A 23,605-nucleotide genomic window follows, 5' to 3' on the forward strand; every position below is an offset into this window, starting at 1 on the left:
CAACTAAATTTCCAAAAGGGAGGGGGGGGGGGGGGGGGCGGCAATATACCTTTTTATAAAGAATCATCGATACCCCTATTGAAGTGGTTGGTCCGGGGGTCCTCCCCCGCGAAAATTTGTATTTCAAGGTGGAAAATGTTGCTATTTAAGCAGTTTTATTATCAACAAATTGATTACACAGCACTTTCTTTGCCACCGTTTCAAGGTTTCAGAGCTGGATGATGGGGGGGGGGGGGGGGGGGGGGGGGGGGGCAAAATACCCTTGCCCCCCCCTGTTGTTGCGCCCCTGGTTGTAACCCTGCTCCAGACCTGTGCGACCCACCTGTGAGGTCAGACACAGTCTCATGGATTGCATCATTGCATTGCTCTAACTAATTAGTAAAAGCAATAGTTTTTACATATTGTTTTGTAACTTTTTTTATTCCTGGAGCTCCACTACACCTCGCCATGTGCTTTTTTGAGAGGCCCTAAACCACCTTACATTCTTTATTCTTCACCTCACACCATTGGTCTTACAGGACCAGCAGACTCTGGTGTAAGTTTTCCAAGTCATTTCACTGGCACGGATGTGTGCTGACCACAACATTTTTGTCTAAGAGCAAGTGCCATCATACCAAATTATCATTTATCCATGAATGAGAAGGTTTGTGCAGTTGTACTTACAAGAACACGTGGGCTCTGCAGTAAGTTGGACGTAACGACTACCTGACATGCTAGTACTATCTAACCCCAATCATTATCCAGTCTCCGTGAGTATCCACAGGGCCTACAACACTTAGGTCAGTGAGGGTTCAGGCTAGACTGCACAGCAGGGCCGCTGAGAGAATTTGTGGGCCCCTGGGCAGCTGGGGTAGTAGGCCCCCTTCCTTTTTTTTTGCATACCACTACTACGTACTACGTATAACATAAATATATATATGCTATCATAAAATTACATCCTTCATTTGAACATACATAACGATTTCCTAGTTACGCAAAAAAAGAGAGCATTTGCATGTATTATCTCAGTGCACTTTTACATTGTTAATCCCATCAAAATACAAATAATATTTAATTTTGATGTATATTCTGCTAAAAAAATCTTAAATGGTAATCAGAAATTGCATTATAATATGAGTGTTTAAAATACATAAGTATAATAATTTATTCTAAATATAAATATTATTAAAATAATTTAAGTAATAATAAATTCTATTATTTCGAAAATATGAAACACATTGAACCACGTTCATTACACTGAAAAATTTGTAATACATATTGATTATTTATACAAATTAATTTGATACCCTTAGTTCGATGTAAAATCATAAATGACATGCATTTTAAATAACAATGATATATATTTTACATCCTACTAAAACACAATTCAAATGTCATATACTACATAAAAATGTCTAAATTTGATAACACTGCAAAATGTTTTACGACAGAACAGTCATTACTTCATATCGAATCACTACATTCAGAATAATCATACACTGTAGTATATTATTTAAAATTTTAAACATATAATGCATTTAAAAGGATTATGCTACTCAATATTGATTTACAAACAATTAAATAGTTCAGAAGTAATCACAACAAATCTGTTTGCCGTGCCTTTTTCAAAGCAAAATCGTTAATTACATCGTCGTAGTTCAATGACCGAGCGAGATCAGACTCTAAGGCAAGCAAGGTGAGCCCACTAATCCTTTCCTGAGACATGGTTGAGCGATGTACATTTTTTATTTCCTTCATTTTGCTGAAGGACCTTTCGCTTCGGCAACTGTCACGGGAATTGAGCAGAACACTCGAACAGCGATACACAAGTTTGGAAATAAACTATCAAATTTTAATCTCCATAGTGTGTTTAAAAGCTTGATTTGTTTCAACTGCTTTGGACCAATATTTGAAACATGAATTGATTTGAGATGTTTCATTTCATTAGATATCTCCATGAAACCCCCTCCAGCCAGGGCCCATCACCACATTCTTTACTTCAGAAGGGTGAGTCTAAATGGCATTGACCCCAAGAGGAGGGGTGTACGGGACCAAGCAAACCTATTGTGCTCGTACCTGGCGTTCCCAATTTGGTGTAAACTGAATGTTACACAGGAACACACAAAACACACACACACACACGCACACACACATATATAGAGTACAAGATGTTTTAATAGCAGGGGAAAAATGTTTTTCCAGCCATTTATTTTCCACTTCCCAGCTGGGCGCCCGGGCCCCTAAGGCTACCGGGCCCCTGGGCATTTGCCCCTTTTGCCCCCCCCTCTCGGCGGCCCTGCTGCACAGCATCGTTCTCCAGCACGGGTGATGACCCCCGGTAAGCCACATGGGCAGAATGGTCCACAACTAACCTCCCTGTGGGGTGGTGTTCTTACTGAGACACCTGACACCGAGCCACATGTGACCACGATGCTACTGCGACACATCCGCCATGTCTCTGCACTCCGCAGGAAACTGGCCTTAATCAAGTTCTACTGAATCACAAAATGAAGAACAAGTTTCTGTGATTGCTAAATCAACTAACACTGTCTGTTAGGTGGTCAAGGTATCACAGGATCACGGACCTACAGAGCGACACACCCTTCTCCTACGACCGCCGAGACCATAATCTTTCCAGCTTCCACCCTTGCACGCATACACCTAAGGTCATGCATGCTGACAAACACTAATACCAACCCTGGTATCATGTCAAAGAATATACTAAGGTGCACTCACTATGGAAAATACATATGTAATAACTTATGCATAACTCATACCTACATACTGACATGGCCGCAGCCTAACTGTCCTTATGCTAAGCGAGGGTTCGCGTCGATACATGTACTGAGATTAATTTGTGGGCGCCACCGTGCAAGGGGCACAGACCCGGGAGAGACTCTTTTTCAGGACCGTGACGTCGCCCATGTGAGGCGTGATTTTAACCCCCCTAAAGCCAATCCTAGTACTCGCTACTGGTCCGCTCTCAGCATCGGGTACGCTCTTCACCTATGCAGTGGGCTCTTACGGCATCCCATACGCCGTCACACTCAGGATGTTGAAATAAACAAATACAAATAAAATCGTATGCCCTGGTTTATTAGTTGCTACTTCACCTACACCTTTGATTATATCTTATTTTATCTTATCTTATTATGCCTGCGGCACGAATCGGTTCATGTGGTGCGACATGACCACGTGGTCAGACTTTACAATTACATAATTAGTACAAAAAGGACCATTTTGGTTACTCGTACAATTATTTAAACAGTCCCCACAACCGAAAGATTTAAGATGATTAAGATTTAACAGAATTACTTAGCAGTTCAGGAAAGTGGTGAGGTCCCCGGGGTGCTGGCGAAGGACTGGGGTGAGCTCAGGGCTCTCCTAGCCTAACATGGCATCTTCACGCCGAACCAATTACCGTTATACCTATTTACGATTACGTGTCACAGGAAGCTACAGGTAAAACAAAAACACTCTTAATAATTATATTACACCGAATTCATGATAAGAACTATTAACTAAAATTACAACAATTTATTATTAATGATAACCTGTCCGGCTTCGGTGGACTTCGGTTCGCCTCGTGCATGTTCTGTACGTCTTTTCGTTGTTTCTTAACTAAATATTAATTACTTAAAGTACATAAAACACTCCCGGCCGATCTGCCTTCACACGCCACTTGGGGAAAAATAAGCAAAAAAGAATTACAATGTTTATCTCTAGTTAAAGGGGTGTGGTGCCTTGCTGCTACAGCGCCCTCTTGACGTCCGTGGCGCGCTATTCAGACACAACCACCCGACTACGTACTCAAGACGGAGCGGCTGCCAGTACGGGAAGTGGGACGGGGGGTGAGGGGAAAGGTGGCGGAGGCTAACCAGGCTTCTGGGGCACAGGCCCGGTGGATGTCAATACATACTAAATCACCTTGTCAGAGCAGGTGCTGTTCGTTGCTTTGCTCCACCATCGCACTGGATTACACTCGTTTTGAGCATTGATATTCCAGCATCCATTACGGTCTCGAAGGAAATAGGCAATGAATTTGAACATCAGTCCCGGGGTAAGCCTAGTGTCATTAAAGTGGCTTAGAGAGCTGAATATTATTCAGGCTAGGTCAAGGTAGCTGAAGATGTTGGATACTACCCCAAAAACTTATACACCATGTATTCTTCTAACAACCAACAGCAATTCTGTCATATCAACATTATTGTGTGTTCAGTGTGGAATTCCAGTATGTTGGGTGGTTTAATATGTTATTTCATGATTTCATTATTTTTCTCCATTGGATACCAAAAAATATTATGCATGGAAAATCTATGTACACAAATTTCATGGAATTAAATTTTCACATAAACAAGGAATGTGTAGAAATAAAACAACTTTTATGAACATGAAATTTTCTTATTAAAACTGCAAGAAAATTGTAGTTAAATATCTTTGAAAGAACTAACCAGTAACAATACATACATATGGTCCAAGCTGTCTCTCATGGCATTTCTCCTGTCAATCTTTTTTCCATAAGCAGCAAAATATTTATTTGAAATAACAGTTCACACATGAAAAAGGTACCCATTTTTCTGGAGTGATCACAAAATTTCTATAATCTATGAATGTCAACTTAGCAACAAATATCCTCTATAGCAATCAAAATACATTAAAACATACAGTATCTACATTCAACCAATAATTCAAGCAACCTTCAGCTGAACATTTAAGTTCATGTAGATATAGGCTACATACTGGCATAGCTATGATCTTCATAGATATTCTCCACAACAATCTCACTATGAATAAAAGAGTATTGAACAGGCATGATTGTATTTAGGCAAAGAAAATTGTAATCACAAACATTTAGAAATAGATGAGTAGACACATTTTGTGCAGTAGAGTTAAATAGACTTCCTTTATTTAGTCAGGTTATAATCTAACAATTCTAGTTGGTCAGAGTTAGTGTTACATTGTATGTACTAGCATACAGTATTTGTGATTTTTATGATGACAGGAGTTAACTTCACAATTATGAAACCTAATTTTCTACACGAAAAATCACATTTCTTTAAAATTTGCTAAGATTTTTTGATTATGCTGTGATCAAATTGCAAAACCGACATATAATCTAATCTGACGTACTATCAACTCGACTTAGCTTGGAGAAATTTATCAAAATTCAAGATTCACAATAATTTAATCCTGTAAATGAGAGAATAACTTGCACACAGCCAAAAGCTACTTATATTGCAAGCCTATCATAAATAACACCATAATTTTACATACACTTTTAGATTTTTTAGCTACAAGTGTAAATAGAAGCAAACAAGCAAACTATAATATTTTTCTTTATGCAAATAAGACACACACTAAATATTTCCCATTGACAGATTACTCCACAGTATGAAATTCATAGAACTATATCTGTACAAACTAATATTACTATAGTTATAAAAATAATTATTTTTAAAAACAATATTTAACACAGCTATATAAGAGTATATCAAAAGTTTACTAACTCTATGCAGTACAAACACAAATAAGATCAGTCTTCATTATACCATGTCATACTTTTTATTTTTGTTTCTCATGCCTTCTGAAATCTAGTAAAGAGTTTTTATAAACAGACTATTATGCAATTAAATTTTTTTTAGTTAAAACAGAGAAATTTGATAAGAATCAACATAAATTACTTACAAAATTCTAGCAATAAAGAGCACAGAAATACATGCAATATTTAGTAAATATACACACTTCATTGTTACTATCAAAAGTGCTTCATACTGTATTTACTACGCACATATGTGTAGAATATTTGCCATTTCCTCAAAAACCATGACTGAAACAAAGATTGTTACTTTTATTTAAATCTACGCTATTCTGAATAAAATGATACAGCAGGACATAATCACTGCAAATTACAAACCGTAATTGCAACTTAATGCAACATAAGAACTTCTAACACGCAATGGTTTCATTTGGCAGTGACTATGGAATAGTGGTAATACAGAAAAACAGAGGATGATGTCACTGATTTACTGAGCTAACCAAGGCATTTTCACAGACTGTGATTAAAAATTTTCACATGGAAGATTCTTCAATTTCCCCTCCAAGAAAGGTATTTCCTTCCAGACACAGGAAATGCTGATAATACAGCAGCAATAGGCTGGCTAGTTAAGTTGTGTTTGCAGTATAGTGGGATACGAACAGGTATAAAGGTACCCAATGGCAAGACACATATGTAAGCATAGGAACAATCCTGGTATTTGGATCAACGGGTTGGAAATAGCCAGTGCCAATACCACCAATCAAAAGTAGCATAGCAGGAACTACAAAACCACCCTGAAGGCTAATGCCAGAAGCAGATTGTAGCCAGTGCCAATACATTGGAACCCTGTTATAATGTTTTTCAAGGGAGCACAAGAAAAAAACATTATAAGCAGGAAAACATTATAAGCAGGAAATCTCAATTTAGCACTTAACAATGTTCGAGCTTTGTACCAATGGACTCACCAAGCTATGTAAACAACTTTAATGTTAAAACCAAAGATATTATACTTGATACATGAATTTTCTGAAACAAGCCAACAATTTTTCAGCTTTGTCTTGTTCCCTGGTTAAATTTTGTTTGTCTTTAAAGATACACTGCCACATTTTTTGTAAAATTGTCTCACGATTCATGATGACAACATTAAGAGTGAGAACGTCTACTCCTTCGCCACCTGAAAATGTTTAATTTTAGGATTCCTACGTATGAATGAAAAAAAAAAAAAATAATAATTTGTGAGCAATAGAAAACACTTTTACTTATGCCCTCGCTCAATGGTTGGCAACTTAAATATCGTAGGACTATGTACGTGCATCTGAATACCCACTGGAATGGCAAGGAAGAGAAGAGTTGACTAAGGGTGCCAACTGACACATAACTATGAACATTGTGTACCTTCAGTATATTGCATAAAATTGTATTTTAACAAACTTCATGTATTGTATGGCAGTGATTGTAAACACAAATATGCATTTACATTATAAGCAGGAAAACATTATATGCAGGAACATTATAACAGGGTTCTACTGTACCACCAATGAGAAGTAGCATAGCAGGAACTACAAAACCACCCTGAAGGCTAATGCCAGAAGCAGATTGTAGCCTGTGCCGGTGTGTGTGGAGGTCTCTGAAGAGTACCTGCCGTAATTCTAGCACGTCCAAGGAGTGGCGGATCCAAAGGTGGCCGTGGCTCGCCCTTTGGTCAGAAACAGGATTACCCATTTTTAAAAGGCTTTTTAAAAGATTACATGGTCAAAACATACAATAAGCCACTACACGATGTATATTATACAAGTCACACAACAATGTCTCCTCCGACTTGTGCTCATGTGGGCATAACATTCTTTTGAGATGTTCTTTAAATGATTCATGCTATGGGGAATTTTGATCGATACAGTTTCTTGGACATATGCCACTGCAGTTTTGCACTGATTGTCATGGGAAAAATTCATAAATGCAAAATAAGACATGAAAATGAAAACATGAACCCACAGAAAATAAGGCTAAATCAGCTGGTGTCAAACAGATAAACCCAACGTTGAACCTAAATAGGTATTATGGACAACACAATGACGACCACACAAATACAGTAGGTTTCCTATAACAAAACAGTTGTGAAATTTCGGGAACTGGTATCTGTTCCCATCATCAGGCACGAACAGACTGAATTTTTCCCATGTCAAAACAGTGCAAAACGGCAATGGCGTCTGTCCTTTGAAACTAATTATTTTCGAAACTGTCACTACAGCACAAACAAAAAATTCCAATATAAATACCTATAATTAGACTTGCAAGTAAGATGAAAAATGAGGTAAAAAATCTACATTATAGTTTGTAGGATATGGTTTGGTAATCACTTATGATGTATGGTTTTTTGTTAGTATGCAAATAGTTGGTCGCTTTAAAAATTATGACAATTTTTCTTTCAAATAGCAATGCAGCCCCTCCCTAGTGGCATCACTGGATCCACCTTGGCGTCAAAGGAATCCAAGTCTTCACCAAGAATAACTATCTACTTGCGTATGGTTGTGACAGTATTTGCTACCAATGCATACTCTTTAGAGTAAGTGCTCTGGAAAAAACAAATATATACAATGCCCTCAAGTACCGTGTTTTCTTGCATAATTGTCGCACATTTTATGCTAAAATGAAGTTTGAAAAGTAGGGGTGCAACATTTATGCAGATTTTTTTTTGTTAGATTAAGTTATTCATAAAAACAAAACCGTTCATGAAAAGTACGTTTATTTAAAAAAAATATGGTGGAGTATACAATAGCATGCCAAACAATTTATATTAATAATTCATGCAACAAAAACCTTTCTTCAACTTTAAATAGAAAAACAAAATCTATGGCCCGAACACAAACCACTTCAATATGTGACGTGAACTAACGTGTCAACTATCGTTGTAGTACACATTTACCACGAAAGAGTGCGGGCCATCAAATGTAGTTAACTCGGCACTCGACAGATAGCGCGCGTTTCATGCAATCTGCGAAATATCGATATTAGACTACGTGTGCGCGATCTATACAGGAAACAATATAACCAAACATGAATGATGCCAACTAGCGCTGGCTATAGTTTTATAAGCGGTACACCACGGCGATGCAGACGAACAGATAAAGGTTATAACGTTTAAAAACGCTTTTAAAAGAAAATTTACACATCAGACAGCTTCGTATTAACGTTAATTAAATAAGTAAAATAGTTAATTTCCGAATAAATATTAGATTTCTACTTTAAAATACACAGTTTTATACGGAAAAGATACCTACACAAAGTGCTCGGAACCTAATAGCGGGAACAAAAACATCATGTGATGTTTACGCGAGAAGTTTTTTTATCCAAATTTTGATGCCCTAAAATATGGGTGTGACGATTATGCGAGTGCGATGATTATACGATAAAAGAGGGTAAACAGATAAAAACTCCTCATGGCTAATGATGGATCAACGAGCCAAAAATGAGTTCACCTTAAATGTCTGGGGTAGGATTTTGGATAATGTTTGGGTTGTGTGCATGGAAATACTGTAAATTCCTGGGAAACGAGTACAGTAATCCATTCTGCTCGAGGAAGTGCTGTTACACACTACAACAGCGACACTGTTCACACATGATGATGCACTGGCCAATATTAGCCACATAGAATGCACCTATTAGGATACTACTAATCTGTGTCAGTGCGTTACTTGTTGTAGACCTATTCTCGGGAATTCCCAGACTTGTACGAATACATTAGTGAAACTGTCAACAATAGATTGGAGGTGGCAATCATCCAGTGAAAAATCTCGACAGGGTTGATTCCAATGTGCTTAGCCTGGAAAGTACTGTACATCATTCACTGAAAGGCCACTTGACTTTGGAATGAGATTAATTGGCTGGAAAACTGAATAGGCCAAATATTTATTGCCACTGCCTATTATTATTATTAATTTGTTTTCATATTCTTATATCCAGCAGAACTTATAAGTAACCAGCTGCAAACTCAATGCCCCAAAATTAACACCAATGATGACGTTCCTGATATCGTCAAGTATGGAATTGAATCTGGAGTGAGCCAGGAGGTAAGAGGCAAGAGTTAACTGGCAAATATAAAACACACTTTTCTAATAAAAATACAGGGTTACTTTACATGCTTAATGCTTACAGTAAACATTTCTATGATGTTTCTATTAAAATGCATTTTTTTTTATCAAATATGTTATACTGATTGAATAGCTATTATTTTTTCAACTTGTTTCATTAACACAAGAGCAATTATGATACTACGTATTAAGTTTTACGTGTTTATAAATTTACACTTTCCTAATCCATTTAGAAAAGTCTTGAAAAGAATTTTTTTTAATTAGTTAAATAGGTGTATATAATTCATAAAGAGCAAAGAAAAGTACATAAGAAGAAAAACATAAAAGCAGCAAACAACATCATGCACAATACTAGTACTTGTACAAAATATGATACTACATATCTATGATAAACATTTAAAATATATACATATAAATTGGTAACATAAAATAAAAGACTGGATTCGTTTGAGCAGTAGAATAAATGACACAGGAATATGTCAAAACCTCACTTCTCAGAAGAGCTGAATATCCAACTGGAAAGGAAAAAAAATGCATATTACTTTTTACACACTAACAGTACACAATTTTACTTCTATTCTTAAGTTATAAGTTAGCCATTTTCGGAATGGCTAATCAGTATTTTCACTCTCATTTTCAATAGGTACACTACCTTCTTTGAACATCCGCATCTATTATGCTAATTTTAAATATGCATATGCTTAAGCTAAACATAGGCCTAAATAAAACTAAAATAAACTGACTATAATGTGATAACTACCAATGAAAAATAAAATTAGTGCGAAATAAAGTTAGTGCAAAATATATCACAATTTTATTGCATTGGCATTGGTCACCCAAACTCACCATTAAACTAGAGTCCAAAATAAATAAATAAATAAATAAATAAATAAATAAATAAATAAATATTTAGCCTTATTAAGAATATAGATTAAACAGAATGGACATAACCATTTTCATTTTAATGTAGTAAGTATTAGAGCTATGTCGATACAAACCGGCAGAAGCAGATTTTGCTGATATTTAGTTGAATCAGCAATTCTGCTGATTCACGATATGCTTGTTAATTTTCGGCAGATGATATTGAAAAATTAAAGTGCCTGTCATAACCTAAAAAGTCAACCATACCCTTTTCACTTTTGTACTACTACATACTTTGAACTTGCATCATTTCTTAGCTACGTTTGCCAGCCGTTCATATCAACATAAACATTCTGTTTTAATAACGTTCTTGAATCTAATACACAGTAAATAAATATATCACCAGCACGGTAAAGTTAGATAAGAACCAAAACTTGCTTTATTTAGAGCATGGCTACCACTACAAACAACGGAAAATACCAACTGCTTGAACTGCAAGAAAATGTTGATAATATTGTGATGGAGATATTTTTTTAATTAACTTACGTAAAGTTTTTTAAAATAAATAAAAAATAATAACCAAACAATATAGGATTTCACATAACGTAAATAACGACCACATGAAAAGCATTTCTGTATAAATGTTTGGTACCGTACATTTTTGCCGCAGCATGCGTTAAGTTGGTTTTGGAATTCCCGTTCTTGAATTGTAAACATGTCCCAATTCTTGTAATTTCGCACATTTTAAATTCATTTTTTTAAACTTCATATTTTGTGAATCAATATACCTCATAGTTACCAATTGTTAGATTAAATTGTTGTATAATTACGTATTAATTAAATTTTCCAGCCCTCATTAGTAAATTCATGTTACATTAAGCAACTAATGGGTTACAAAAAAAATTTCAAAACAAGGTAAAAATACAAGTTAAAAAAAGAGAGGTTATTTTCCGATTATAAACTAAAACACTGTATTTATCTGCGTATGTAGTGTAGTGCCATTCATATGCAAATTTTTTACTTCGGGTTTGATAAAAATCATAATATTGGACCATGTGGTTGAATATGTTTGTAAATAATTAACATGTTGGTTATAAATAAATATCACTACATAGTATAAAACAAAGTCGCTTTCCGCTGTCTGTCTGTCCCTATGTATGCTTAGATCTTTAAAACTACGCAATGGATTTTGATGCAATTTTTTTTTTGAGATAGAATGATTCAAGAGGAAGGTTCATGTATAATATATGCATAATATAGTAGAGAAACACTGCTAATTTTAGAGGTTTCTAATGTGATGTCGTAAATAAACACATTTTTTTGCGCTTGCATTGAAAATGCTGGCTAAACCCTACGAGATAGATCAAAATAATGTCCTACAGTATTGTACACCTTAAAAAGCTCTACAAAAAAGTCCGTGATGGTATATGTCTATCTCTTAGGGATAACCCACAATAACCATTTTTTATCCTTTACATTTTATGAGAAATAACGTGGTACCGGAGAAGATGTATTGATTCCCTGAATTTCTCTGATACCATCGGATTTACCATTCCAATTTAAACGCCTACAATTTCAGGTAAAGATATCTTTAGCAATGACCATCAATAAATCGCAGGGTCAAATTTTTAACGTTGCAGGCTTGGATTTGAGCGTTGAGTGTTTTTCACATGGCCAATTATACGTCGCTCTTTTAAGAGTAACCTATGAAGAAACATGCTTGTATTGTCTAATGAAAAAAATCTGTGAACGTTGTATATAAAGACATTCTGTAGTATATTTAGTATCAGCATTGCACCCGTGCGAAGCCGGGGCGGGTTGCTAGTAACTTTATAAATTATAAGTATAATTTATTTAACCAAAATAGCTCAGCAGTAGCGTGAAGCTCCGTGAACAGTGAACACCGCAGTTACTGTACGTGTGGCACTGTGTCCGCCATGGGTCACGGCGCTGGCAAGTGACCTGTCTGATGCACTGTGAGGACATGGGGAGGGGGGGGGGGGGTAATCTAAAAATAAACCAGCCAAAGGAAGAGAAAGAATGTGTGTGTATGCTCGCATGTGTGCATGTGTGTGTGATTGTGTGATTGTGTGTGTGCGTGAGGACATGTGGCAGTCCCCTTCTCTCAGCATTGTAAATGTCCCACGAACTGGTATCCACGCAATCAATGTGTCTATCTTGACAGGTGTTTATGATGCAACTGGCAAATGTGTCCAATTATTATTGTTTTTGCACGAGATTTCCCACGCTTCCAAATGAACATTCCGTGACAAAAATGCAGCATCGTTGGTGTTTGTAAGAGCACCTTTTATATTCCTCCAGCACCGAAGTAACGTGAGTGCTAGTTTTTATTGAAGGACCTGACAAAGAGTAGCTTGCTGCACTATTCCCTCTCTGGGGAAAAGGAATGGGTTGAAAAATAAAATACTATAGATGAAAAGGAAACAGTGGTATGAAAAATAGCAGTCTTCTCCTTTGTCTTTTTGTTAGGTAGTGCCAGAATTGGAGGGGGACGTAAATATGTTGGGAAGAGATGCGGGGAAAGAAGTGGGCTGCCTCACACCCTCCTGTATTTAACAGACGAAGAGTCTTCACTTGTATCCACGGAACTGTAGTGAACACAAATATATGGCACGACCCATATGATGAAAATGTTAGATTTATTTCCCCAAAATTATAAGTGTGTGACCCATACACAGACCCTTCTGCGGGTAAATATGTACATGTTAATTTGCATTGCATGCTTTTCTTAGAAAGAGAAATTTTAAGTAATTTATAAAATTTTTTTTTACCAAAATGTGTTTTCTCCTGTATCGGTTCGGAATCAGTGAATCAGCAACAGTTGTATCGGTGTATCGGCAAAATTATGTGAATCGGTACAGCTCTAGTAAGTACGTTATTCAGTGATTACTGTGGTAAATCTAGAAGATGGATTATTGGATCCACCACATCCTATTCTGCTAGGTACAAGAGCTAAAGTAAAATTTAATTTTATATAATATTTAGATTTGAACATGGAACACATGTTTTCCACAAACTCAATAGCCATTTTTCTTCAGTCATTTCAAACTACTTAATCTACCCATACTGCTAAAACAAAAAGTTAGGATCATATTATAATCACAAACTCATATATTGCCACTGGAAGAACGTGTATTAACACAGCAACCAGCAGCACACAGTGATGGCTGATGGGCAAAACCTACAAGTTCAGATGGATTTTGAAGTCCCTATCTCTTTTGAAACTTTCTAGAACTTCTGGAACTACTAGAAAGTTCTGGAACATTTTGAATACTTCATGTGCAAACAAAAAAATAATACATGTTCTTCATTATTCCAAAATAACTGATTAAACAGTTTCTCATATTCTATAAAAATAAAAATGTTCAGAATATTTTATATTAAATGCATCCGGCATTTTCACAGAAATTTTATAACACTCTTAAAGAACACGGCCATAAAAACATACCGTAACCATTTTTTCCCCTACGCTAAAACTAAACAAATTTCTTTGACCCTTGCAACAAGGTGATAAGATTTTTAGATAATAGCAATAAGTTTTACAAATTTCATACTATGCCAAAAATATTTTTTGTCTTTAAAACACTGTATTTAATTCAACCCCCTTCCACTTTTTTCAAAAATCTCCTTGCAAAAATGTTTTGTCTTAACAAAAATGATATGGACAAAAGTTTTGAAATTGATAGTGTACCTAAAAAGACATTTAGGGATATTTTTGTCCAACCCCTTGCAGAAATGGTTAGTTGCATCAAAAATTGTTTCAGACAAATGTTTTAAGTTTAAGATAATATTTATATGGTTTACGAACAATCTGAACACTCTCGTGTAAGGACAGCGAGAGGCGAGCCCCGGGGAAGAACTCTGAACGGCACCTGTGGCTACTCCTTGAAGTACTGAGGGAACTGGTTGCTGATCTCTCGCACCAGCAGCTGGTCGGGGCGGCTCAGCTCCGACTCCTCGCAGAAGATGCGGGTGAAGCACTTGCGTATCTGGTCCAGGAGGTGTAAATGGTCTCCGTAGCTGGTGTTGAGCATCACCAGCCGGCACAGCTGCAGGTACTGCTGCCGCCTCTGCCCGTCGTACACAGGGTGTGAGCGTAAGCGATACACGAGAAATGAGAAACTATGCAGTTGGCAACCTACTGGTAGAGAGGAAGTCTGAACAAAACCTCGAAAATTCTAACTTTTCTATAGACAATTTTTCTTAGTCCTTTTTTTTTTGTTTATGCATCATACAATTATTTTATCAAGCCCTAATTCAAAACATTGATATTAATAATGTTTACCTTACTCATGGACATTTTCTATTATGCATCAGCAAGGATAAAATTGATTTATCAAGAAATATTCCAATAAAATCCCACAACAAAAAAATGTATTACAACATACATGCCCCAACACAGTATTGTCTTAATGATCCTATACAGTAGTTATTAATGCCCCCAATAGCAACTCAGAAACAACTATGTTAATTATCGCTTATCAATCTCAAATGTCATGCCTGAAATGCTAAGCAAGTTAAAGCAAATAAACACCATACCTCGAGCTAATACAGTAAAGGTTTGATTGCATTACCTTATCTCCAGGCGAGAGGTCTGTCAGTCGGCGGACGACGATGTCAATCAAAACCTTTGTGTCATTGGTATAAAACAGCAACGCTGTAATCTCATTTGTGAAGAGGTCTATGAATAACTTGAGCACGGAGTGTTGGGGTTCCGGCTGGTGGTCAAACATTCGTACCGGATCCTCTTTAAACAAAAAACAAATGGTGTAATATGGTACTTGTAAACCCTACTTTTTTTTACTGCAATGAGACTAGTCATCAGTGAAAAAAAATAAGGTTAAATAGCATAGAATCTAATAAGAAAGTTAGAAGAAGAGGAATATGTTTATACGTTTATAGGTTTTAGAGATGGTATTACTCATTTTTTCTCAGTTTAAAATATATAGTCAAAATGAGACACAACATTCAATAATTATTTTTAAAAATAATTTAGGCATTGATTAGTATTCATATCTGCTCATCTTATATATCCATTAAAATTAAAAAACTCAGTCAAGTCAAAATAAAAAAAAACATTCCCTTACTAATAAACGTCTTCTTTTTGCATGAACACCAAAACATTATACTTATCGCATGCCATATGTACATCATTTATTGGATCACAGGCACAGTGTAGCACTTACTTAATTGATTATTGGCATGTGAAATTTGAAATAACGAATTCACATCACCTGGAGATTACAATTACAAAGTACATTGGGTGTCCTATGTATTTGTTATGTGTGTGAATGTTATTTGTAAAATTTTTTTGTTGCTTTTGAGGTTGGTTACAGTTTCTTTCTACATGTACTATGTTAAATTTCAAACATAATTTCCTTGCCTGTGAATTATTAGTCTTTCATTTAGGGTTGTTCCGATACCTCCATTTAAAATACCAATTCCAGATACTCCCATGCCTCCACCAATCCTCCGAAACCACAATTACCTGATACTACAATCAATAATTACAATATTGGCCAAAGTATATGATGAAATAATTCAATTCTAATTTTATTAATCTGTTGGTGAATGTTATAATCATATTACTCAAAAATTCAAAACTTGCAGTTTTAACAGAGGCCACTTAAAGCACTCATACTGACAAAAATGGCCACAGAAGAGCTCTCACAAATTATGAATTTACTATGGTTTCTACAGTCAAACTGACGGTGAATTAAAAACACTCATAACTTTGACCTACTCATGACATCCCATACCCGTATTAGATAAATTTTGCTGTAGTTAGGGATGATTTTACTAAATGAAACATGGTCCTCATATCAGGAAACCCAACAAAGACTGGTACTGAGACGTTTAATATAAGTGATTAATCACATTACATTCTTACCTTCTCTGTTCAAAAGCAGCAAAGTCTTTTCAGTAAAATTCTTGACTACTGTCCACTTTTCCAGAGTCTTCATGACCAAGTTATCCACAGCAGAAGTGAACTGAAGGTTGTAGCTCAGTAGCAAATTGAGCATGACATCACACAGCTGTTCATCCTCATCAGAAATCAGATCCATCTCAATCAGATTTATTATAAAGTCAACAAAACTGATGCCTAGATGGTCTGGAAAAACAAGTTTCAAAAGGAAGTTTATTTGTATCAAATTATCTCAAAATAATTTTAGGGTAACATTTACAATCAAAAACAAGCAAAAATAATGAGATTTATAAAAACATTTTTGTGTGTGCATTGTGTAATGAGTAGGGAACTGAAAAAGTGTGATCGCAATAAACTCGAAAAACAACGTAAACTGTGATGTTTTGAAGTTAAAATGCAATTTTCTAATTTTTTCCATCTTTTTCGCGAATTTCTACACAAATAAACGAATGTTACGTTTCCAACTGTGCTCATGTTTTGAACCTCTTCTATCTAACACACTATGAACCATTACTGTATCATCACATACTAGGTCGAAGGCTGGAAAAGCTTAGTGAATAACTACACGCTCAGCATCTAAACTGTGTTACTTATACCAGTTTTGACAGCTGTTGTTTTTATTTACAGTTTACAGGGTTGGACGAGCTTAGTTGAAAAACTACACACTCTGCTTCTAAAATGAGTCAGTCTTTTATGCTGCAGTGACTGAAATGTTATTTTATGACTGCCTGCTTCCAGTATTAACACAAGTTGTGTAAATAATGAAATAACCCCATTATCAATATTTTCAGTTTTAAATGTGATTAGTGCAAGGCAGCGAGCTCAAGAGTTTAAAAGTGACTGTATTTATGCATTCAATGCCATTACACTAATGTACCATATTTACTCGCATATAGGTCGCGGCAATTTTACCAGATTTGATGGGGGGGGGGAAATGAAGTGCGACCTATATGTGAAGGAAAATGTTTTAAAATTTTTGAGGATTTTTTTTGCAATATTTTGCTTTAAAATGCAAAAAAGAAGTTTACAGCAAAACCCCTTATTTGCACTTTTCATGGGGACAAAGTAAAAAAGTGTAAATAAAGGGAAAAGAAAGAAATATGTTAAAGTTAATTAAAATAGTCGCATCCTGCAGCGTTTAGAACAGATACACATACACACAAATACACGGGCTACATTACACATACGCATTGCACCACAGTTAAAAAATTAAAAAAAAAGAGCTGCAAATTGATGGAAATTTACCGTCAATAGCGCGCCGTGCGCGGAGAAAGGTCATTGTACTCGATCAGCTGTTGTTTCGGCGCGGCGTAGTCGCCGGCTGGCTCTCTCTGTTCTCTGAGCTGCGCATGCTCACTCAACGCTCCGCCCAGACTCGTGACCTTCCATTAGCAGCCAGCCAATAGATGCGAGCTTAGCGGAAAAACATAAGCTCCACCTCCCGTGTACCAGTTTTGTCCAGTTCTAATACCAGTTTATTGGTATACGCACCAGTTTTCTCGCTGCCGTGACGTGTTCAAGTTTACGTTCATCTTGATGTCTTGATACCAATAATTAATTATTTACGATCCCCAGATATAAATAGTCAGTTTAAAAATATGCGTCAACTGTACAATACTTCCGAAATTATAAAATACGTACGTATAAAACAGTTACCAAGACTCCGCTCATTTGATCTTGTGAAGTTTATGTCTCGTACCAGTATTTCAGCTAAGTTGTGACATAAATACAGTATCAGCAGCCACGTAATATTCCCGACAATTCTGTTACGTTTATACATTCGTGATTTTACGTTTTTCCCTAGTACATTTTAGATTGTCTCCTGCTATAATTACTCGTACTTTTACACGCCTAGGCTTAAATACATGTTTAGAAATAAAAGCAACTTTTCATGTTATAAAATATGTATATTTTGCGATTTAAAATGTTCATTGCCGACTATAAACATTACTTTTTCACTATGTTTTTAGGCCTACTAGCTAATTTTATCTACACTTAAAGTACCCACTGTATTTTTTTATTTGAGCAAATATATTGTGTGTTTAAAACGAAAACTGCTGTAGATATAAAAAAAATCATAACAGGCCTTTTTTATTCGTAATTAAATTTACTACAACTTTTATTCTGTGCATTTTTTCAATACAAAGTATTGTTTTCCAGTTATAGTCTACAATTAGGACATTTTAAGAAGTCAGGAATCTAACTTGACTTCAATTTTCTATATTCAGTTATTACGAGTACTTGTTGTTACAACAATTTATCACGCCATTATCAGCTCTCGTAGTAGCGGAGTTTTATAGTACCAGTTAACTGTTTCGTGCACGGCGCGCCGGCCGTTCGCGTCATTAAATTACAGGTGCGACCTATATGGGGGGAATCTTAAATACCAAATTCAAGACCTCAAATTATGGGTGCGACCTGTATGCGATGGCGACCTATGCGAGTAAATACGGTAAATACTGCAACTGTTGAGTTACATTTGAAAGAAAAGATTCCGTTGCAAAGCACTTTAAAAGTGACAAACGTGTGAATTCAGGCAGAACTACTCTAGTGATAATGATGTTGGACAATGACCCTTCTGCACCAGTATTCAGGACTTTAAATAAATGTTTCAACCCAAAGAACATCATTCTTAACAATTCAAAAGATGTTAATTCACTAATGAAAACTATTCCCAAACTCCATCATTTCTATGGAGAACACAGATCTTTTATAGGGTAATGAAGCCCTTAATGAAAATGTGCAAGGGATTTGCAAGACAGAAAAGCACATAGATATGTCAAAAATGAAGATTTCTCTGAGTATGAATTACAATCATTTTGCACTAGAAGTTCTGCATGCTGTTTGCAGACCTACAAACAATGTTGACACTGAATGGTTATTTAGTCACTACTACTTAGTTGTCACAGACAGAAAGCAGAACTTGAAAGAAAGCAATGTTGAAGTGTTCACTTGCTGTCTTTTGATGACTAAATCCAACTCTTAAAGTTTGAATTTTTTAGCACCTTTAGTTTTAAAAGTAGTAAGATAAAACAATTATGAAAAAAGTATTTCTGTGACATTAGTTATAACTTATAAGCATTAGGTTATTTTTAAATATTTTTTTAAAAATTAAATGCCGTAACAAAAGTGAATATAAAAATTAAATAATTTTGCTTTTTGTTGTGAATTTTGTGAAAAATTCACTGCTTTTAAGGGAAAAAACCTCCCTTTTTTTCAGGTCACTAGTAATGAGAACTACAGCTTTAATGAAACCATTTTATAATTACCTTAAATCATATATCATTTAATGTATGGGGCATATCATTAAAATATTAAAATATATCATTGGATATATATATTTTAAAAATTAAAATTATTTAGGGCTTAGAAATGTACATAGTCTTAAATGTACGTAGATATGTGAAAACTCTAGTTACCATTGTGTGTGACTGGCATTGGTTCACCCATACAAAATATCATAGTGAGTAGAACTGCAGTGTGTGAGAGACGCTCCCTATCATTGGCATTACTACACATATCTCTGTAAAAAAAAAACAGAGGGAAAAAAACCATAAGCTAGTCATCGCACACATTATAGTACAAAATCAAAATCTAGGAAAGTGAGATAAAACACAAACAATGTAAGAATGCTTAAGGGCACACACAAATACTTGCACACACACTGTGACAGATAAAATTTGTTTACTTTTTTAATTGTCAAATTTTTTTTTAATGCAACTACCTCCTAAAAAAAAACCCCCCACAAAAACAAACACCTAAAAATCTAAACATTTAACAACCAAGCCGTATAAACTAAAAAAGAAAAAGCAATAACATGAGTCATGTGAAATTCTTCAAATTCAAAGTAATGAATTTAATTTATTAAATTTAATAATTAAGTCAATGATGTGAAAAGTCCTTCAGCAATTTAACCCAAAAAAAAGCAAAGACTAAGCAAGATACAGTCTTTGATGCGACAAGTTTGGTCCATATCAGATTACTGATTTTGCCAGATAACTGGTTTTCAATATAATGTTAACAGAAAAATCAAAGAAAATTTTATATTCAATACATTGGTGTTTAAAACAAGTTAAATAAGCTGGTTATAAAAGAAAAAAAAAATACAGATGAGCATTGGTCTTCTTCAAAATAATCATTATTGAAATGTACTCGTGTGAAATGTATCTTGCTAGAAAACACAAAACACTGAAGTGACATGAAAACTAACAGTAATGATAAACTCTAAGTGCACTAAAAACGCCAGCAGTGTGGCAACGGGATCTAATGGCCAAGGTCAACAGTCAGAATCCACCTGAAAAATTTTGAATGCGAAAGGTTTGATTAGTGCCCGATTACGGAATGTACCAAACCACAGAATGCTGCACTGATAGGTACAAGATGATATGGTGTATTGTGATAAAACCAAAATAACACACCACATACACTGAAATGAAAGTTATATCATGGAATCACGCAAAATTTCACCAAAACTTAATTCAAATCATAAATTAGCCATGTTTTAAATTCATATATCAGAAAAATTAATAAATTTTTCCCATGCATAGCATATTGAATCACTTTTGAACTACAAATGCTAGCCAATTGATAGAGACTGGAAAAATTCGCTCTTTCGTTGACCTCTAGGATAGACTCCACAACCCTCTACGTACTCAGGCAAATGCCACTTGCTCATTGGCTATTGATTCGTGACACTTGTCAACTGGGACGCTTGCGATTCGATACTTTTTTGCTTGAAGGTTTCCCATTGGCTAAAAGTCCTTCAGATAAACTGTAAGCCAATCACAGAAGCAATATAAATGTACAGTTGTTTGGATTCTAGCATATCGTGAAATGTATCCGCGAATTTTTCCGGTCTCTACCAATTGATTATTATTGTTCTGAATTAATCTGTTTTAGATAGGGATGGGCCGGTCGAATCCTCGAATCCTCGAATCCCACCGAATCTCTAGTATTCGAAAGATTCAAAATTAGAGGGAAAAGATTCGGGATTGGAAGAAAAATATTTAAAAACTTAAATGCTTACAATTAATTTGGCCTGTTCACGTTTTCCTTGGAAAACATCCTATTGAGGTACAGTAGAACCTTGTTAATACGTGATGGTCGGGACCGAGATAATCACGGATTACCGAATTTCACGGACTAGCGATTAAAAGCCCGGAAGGTCTTGTCAAGCTTCTCAGACACAGGCGTGCAGCTGGGTTAAGGCCAAGGTCATGTGACGTAACATCTCCCGAGGCTTACTGCGCCTTGGCAGCAGATGGATAAAAAATAGTAAACTCCCCATTATACGTGTTAATTGGGACCCGCCGATGCCCGGACAATTGAAATCCTGTAAAAAAAAAAAAAAAAAAACCTGGATAATCCGTTATTAAAATAATAATTGTATATTGTATTAATTTTTGTCATTCATTATTTCATTGTTATTACTACATGTGTGACCGTAACTTGTGATGATGGTCGGCATTACTGTTGTATTACTAAGTAACAGATTTCTCTGTAAAGTTATTTAAAAAAAAACAAGATTCATATTTAGTCTAGATCCCAAAAATGCTTTATTTTATTTTTTAGCATATTCTGAGAATACATATGTGATTTATGCCTTATTTAATGCCAATGTAGTGACAATGCATCCATGTTCATGAATATAAAGTGTTTCCCAAATCAGTACAAGCTTCATAATTTTTTTTATATAATAACGAATTAAAAGTACAATACAGTAGAACCTCGTTAATCCGTGATGCGCTAATTCGGGAATAGGATAATCCGGGACGATTTAAAAGAGAAAAAAAAAAGAAGTAAAAATTATCAGCGCTTAAAATTAACGTCACGTGGGCCGGCCGGCAAACACTGCAAGCCATCGCGTGGGCCGCCAAACTCTGCAAAGCTGTTTGTACCGACCCTTTGTGTCGCCCCCCTTTCAGCTGTCACATTTGTCACTCTTTAAACTTGAGGGGGATGTCCTGACTTCTGCTTCCCGTCTCCCTTTGTTTGTTTCCACCCGCCAACGCACGGCAGGCGCCTGGCAAGTGACAGCAGGCGCCTGGTGAGTGACGTGTCTGGCTGGCATTCGGCTGTACGAAGTGGGCGAGGGGGGAGGGTGCAAGGTCGGCACGATCTTATCTTTCTCTCTTCGTCTGTTGTAAATGACCGTGAACTAGGGATGGGACGAATCCACATTTTGGTCGAATCCGAATCCTTGTTCGAATCCTCAGTGTTTGTCATCGAATCTCGAATCCCAGGCCCACACTAAACTTCACATATTATTAAAAAAAATCACACATTTATTTTAAAAAATTACATAGACCTATGTATTAAAAAAAATCACATGTGTATTTATAAAATTATAAAATAAGTGCATAGTGTATACACCTTGTGCGGGAACCTTCTTAGTTGTTTAGGCCCCGCTAGGGTAGCCAATTAAATATGTAGAGCTACTTTCGTGCTGCTTAGTAGGCTCCACACACACACTTAAACGTTGGGCTGAATAAAACTGTGTAATAAATTAGATTTCTTAAATTGTGTGACTCTTCACTGGTAATGTTGACATAAGGTAAGTCACAGTTAGGTGTTATTTGATTGATATGGAACATACATAAATACACACTGGAGTAGGTGGAATTACAAATAACACAACACAACACTGTGAATATTAAATATAGAATTATTTTATTTCCAATGTAAAAACGATTTAAAAGATTTCAATCTTATTAATATATTTAATTATTATTCATATCCAAAACAACAACCTAACTTAACGGTGACATCATAGTAATTCAATAAAAGTTCAATTACCAGGAGTTATGTTGCGCACATTTAAATATTTTCAAAAGTCTTAATTCGGGTTCGTTGACACTACACAGTTTTTAATTAATGTTTTTTTTTTAGGGAACTTAAATCAATTTACCTCGGCTAGATAGGTTCAAAATCATCGGCAGAGCTCAGAGCCTCTCATCTATAGGACCACTGAGTCTGTTAATTAATGTGTAAATTCGTAAAATTTATGTCCAAGTATTATTTAAATCCTCTATAAAGTCAATTTAATTCATGAAATCAATGTTTATAATAAGTTTCGGCGACGATGTGACGTAAAAACGGGAGTTTCGTGATTCGTGCATAAGATTAGGGCACAAAAAATCTGGGCACTTTTATTACTCACGTTAATCACTCCTATGATATTTATCTTTTTAGATA

At 35.6% G+C, this 23,605-nt stretch overlaps 1 protein-coding gene across 3 annotated transcripts in view; it reads right to left on the reverse strand.

Annotated features, from left to right (window-relative positions):
- Positions 1-4,359: 4,359 nt before the first annotated feature.
- LOC134530225 (NCK-interacting protein with SH3 domain) overlaps positions 4,360-23,605 on the reverse strand; it is a 42,258-nt gene continuing 23,012 nt past the window's right edge. For all 3 annotated transcript variants that reach the window (XM_063364900.1, XM_063364898.1, XM_063364899.1), the window contains 5 exons: positions 19,831-19,934; positions 16,376-16,597; positions 15,060-15,232; positions 14,358-14,555; positions 4,360-10,118 (listed from right to left, as the gene is read on the reverse strand). In XM_063364900.1, coding sequence (XP_063220970.1) covers positions 14,364-14,555; positions 15,060-15,232; positions 16,376-16,597; positions 19,831-19,934 — 691 coding nt within the window. In that variant the 3' untranslated portion in view covers positions 4,360-10,118; positions 14,358-14,363. The remainder of the gene's footprint in view (positions 10,119-14,357; positions 14,556-15,059; positions 15,233-16,375; positions 16,598-19,830; positions 19,935-23,605) is intronic.

The sequence above is a fragment of the Bacillus rossius genome, chromosome 3, assembly GCF_032445375.1.
Source record: "Bacillus rossius redtenbacheri isolate Brsri chromosome 3, Brsri_v3, whole genome shotgun sequence".
Taxonomy (NCBI): domain Eukaryota; kingdom Metazoa; phylum Arthropoda; class Insecta; order Phasmatodea; family Bacillidae; genus Bacillus; species Bacillus rossius.